Source organism: Pelobates fuscus, chromosome 5, assembly GCF_036172605.1.
Source record: "Pelobates fuscus isolate aPelFus1 chromosome 5, aPelFus1.pri, whole genome shotgun sequence".
Lineage (NCBI taxonomy): Eukaryota > Metazoa > Chordata > Amphibia > Anura > Pelobatidae > Pelobates > Pelobates fuscus.
In genome coordinates, this window is record NC_086321.1 from 6457262 (window position 1) to 6460584 (window position 3323).

Genomic DNA, 3323 nt, shown 5'->3' on the forward strand with positions numbered 1-3323 from the left:
TGCTCAGTAACATTCTGTATCCAGAGCGACAGACTGAGCGAGTGTCGATTCTATTCCTGGCTCTACTCATCTCTAGAAGGTAAGGATTTCATAGTATGGCAGTCTCAGTCCGGGTATCGATGGGATGAAGGGTTAATAGACTGTGGGAAAAGGGTTGGTTTACAGGTTATTGGTTAGGATGTGTGGTGGATTGGCAATTAGACGGTCAGAAGATTTTCAGGCTTTGTGGAAGTAACTAGCTGAAGACGCTGTGAATTTATGTACAAATATAAATATTCTTAAAATGAAACCAATTCTAAAGCGTCTTCTCAAAGTTTTATCTGTTAGAATTTAGTACCAAAATAAATTCGTGTGATGTGAGCACTTTAAAATATAACGTTTATTGATGGACGTTAAAATATCCCAAAAAAGGGGGTATTAGTCTGTAGATAAATACATAGAAAGTAATAGTATATAAAGTAGAACAAGGGGGTGAAAAAATAGAATACAAAATGATAAAAATCCAAGTATCTCGAAGTAGATGGGATACAAAAAGGAGTCAAACGTTAATACTACACATTTAGGCACATATTTCCTGGTGGATAAAGAATCAAGTATACCACTTATACGCTGCACAGTTAACTGTTGCAACTGTGTATCACATAGCTTTTTATCATTTTGTTTTGTTTTTTCACCCCCTTGTTCTACTTTATATACTATTACTTTCTATGTATTTATCTACAAACTATAGCTCAATGCCCCCCTTTTTGGGAAAATTTAGTTTGGTAGTACAATTACAGGGTTTCAAACCCCTTGACAAAGTGGTGAAGCAAAGTTTCTCACTTGCGGTCAATTAGTGGTGGACGAGATCGATTCTTCGTTTTAGAATGTAGTATTTATGATATTTTGCCTTATTAAACCTTCCATCCTCTCCAGTAATCTCATTACTCACTGTTTTACTTTCTATATTCCTCTTTTACAGATCTTTTCCCCAGCTCACAGTTTCTTCAATTAAAGCTTGCCCTCCTCTCCACCCAAAATCCCATTGCTCTAATTTAAAGTCTCATAACTCTCTCTCTGATCATATTTTAGCCCACCCGACCTTCGCCGTGTCTTGTAGTTCTCTTGCCCTTCACCTCTGATACTGCATTCTAAAATGCTAAGAATGGAAATAAGGATTTACCCAAAATATAGTGCAATGGCTCATTTATAGAATTTAACATTTTTAAATTTCTTATACAGGTTTAAATGTCTATTTTTAATAAAAGCCTTCATAGTGCATATGTTTTTGGGTTTGTACATTTACCATTTGATCTAATAATGTAAGGACAATAAACACATGTCTCCCCCACCGTTCTGCACAGCTAATTGCATACAACCTTTATTCTATCAGAGCAGTGATCCGGGTTTGTGTCCCCAAAGAAGGCACATTAACTGCATCTTCAGAGCACCTTCAGCCAATACCAAGACCTGTAGGCTAAATCAGGCAGCAATACATTTATACTAAATGTTTAATGATATCAATTACACTGATCACTTTCTTTGGTTTTAGAATGGCCGCTACAATCATGGATGTCACTAAGGAGACAGCAAAGGATCTTCTGCAGCTGGTGGGAGAGACATCTCAGACCATGACAAGGATGTCTGTAATGGATCACTTTGACCCAATTAAAGAACTGGGCAAAGGTTCTTATGGGAAGGTTCTCCTCGCCAATCACAGGCGTTCAGGTAAGTTACATTAGCTTGTATGCTCATCTCTCACCTTTTAAAAAAAACTGGAGTCCTTTATTTTATACAGAGTAAGTTCTAATGGATTTCTGCATTTAGCAGGGTAAAGTACAATGCCGATGCTTTTTGGCACCTCAAGAAATTGCTACAGTCCATAAACAAAGCCATGGTTTTATAAAACTATTATCTGTATAAACATGAGTAGCTGGAGATCACAGTATATTTTGTTTTGTTAACAGGACAGCTGGTGGCCTTGAAAATGCTGGTGAAGGAGAAGACTTTAGCAGATAATTTCCTCTTGGAATATAGTATCTGCGTCTACCTTGGGATTCATCCCCATATCGTTACCACCTTTAGAATGGCCTTCGAAACACCAAGCAACTATGTGTTTGTTCAGGAGGTTGCACCAGCTGGGACACTACATTCCATCATAACACCAAAGGTGAGGTTTCCAAAAATTGGCATGCATTTAGTTTTATGGTCTTAATAATCAATGTAATTCCCATGTAAATAAACACCCCCTACCCCCCTGTCCTCCTACCCATTGTTATTGTAAATAAAAATGAATCTCTTATGTCTGATGGATTCAATTATTATCTTCTCACCTTTACAGGTTGGTTTACAAGAGGACATTGTGAAGCGCTGCATTCTTCAGCTGACGAGTGCCTTGGAGTTCATCCACTACAAGGGACTGGTCCATCGGGACATCAAGCTGAATAATATTCTGCTCATGGACCATGAATGCCATTGCATCAAACTTGCAGACTTTGGACTCACCCGACTCCAGGGAACCTATGTACCAGGAATGTCCTGGATCATTCCCTACATGGCTCCTGAACTCTGCCTTGTTGCAGACAGTGAGACGATATTATTGCACCCTAGCCTTGATGTTTGGGCATTTGGAGTCCTGGTGTATGTGATGCTCACTGGCTGTTTCCCATGGAAGGAGGCTTTACCAAGGGACCAACAATATTTGCAGTTTGTTCACTGGCAGGTATTTAAAGACACTGTGCCAATACCAGCCGAGTGGAGGTTGGTTACCACTGAATCCCAGTATTTCTTCAGACTAATGTTGGCCATTGATGCTACTGACAGATGTTCTGTATCACACATTGCGGAATATATTCACTGGCCATGGAAAGCCGATATCCCCCATAAGGACATTACATGAGGCACGCAGACCAAAAGTGGGCAGTAACTTAGGAAATCAAAGCTGCAGATTCCGGTAAGTCTGATTGTAGCCGAACGCATTTTTCAACTCACAAATATATCCAAGATTGAGATAGGATACAACAATAGTTTAAGAACTGATGTGTTTTGTTTAGGATAAGGGGACATTTTATCCACTATTTTAACTGCTAACTAGTTGAAATGTAGACAATGGTTTAAAGTAGCACGCTGTTACAGCAGTTTGTAGATATACCACAAAGAAAATATGCATGCAATTTGGTTTCCATTTCTCTTTGGGGTTATATAAAATATTGATTTATGTATATTCATTTTGTTCTTGTATATTGCTAGACTTTGGTTAGTTAAAGGGATACTCCAGGCACCCAGATCACTTCTGCCCATTGGAGTGGTCTGGGTGCCAACTCCCATCACCCTTACCCTCTAAG

General features: G+C 39.0%; 1 protein-coding gene across 1 annotated transcript; it reads left to right on the plus strand.

The window, feature by feature from the left end:
- Positions 1–1412: 1412 nt before the first annotated feature.
- Positions 1413–2878, plus strand: LOC134610537 (serine/threonine-protein kinase SBK1-like). The gene is made up of 3 exons (XM_063453500.1): positions 1413–1707; positions 1947–2149; positions 2321–2878. The coding sequence occupies exons 1-3, from the start codon at positions 1494–1496 to the stop codon at positions 2876–2878; spliced, it is 975 nt and encodes a 324-aa protein (XP_063309570.1). The 5' UTR covers positions 1413–1493.
- The last annotated feature ends 445 nt before the right edge of the window (positions 2879–3323 follow it).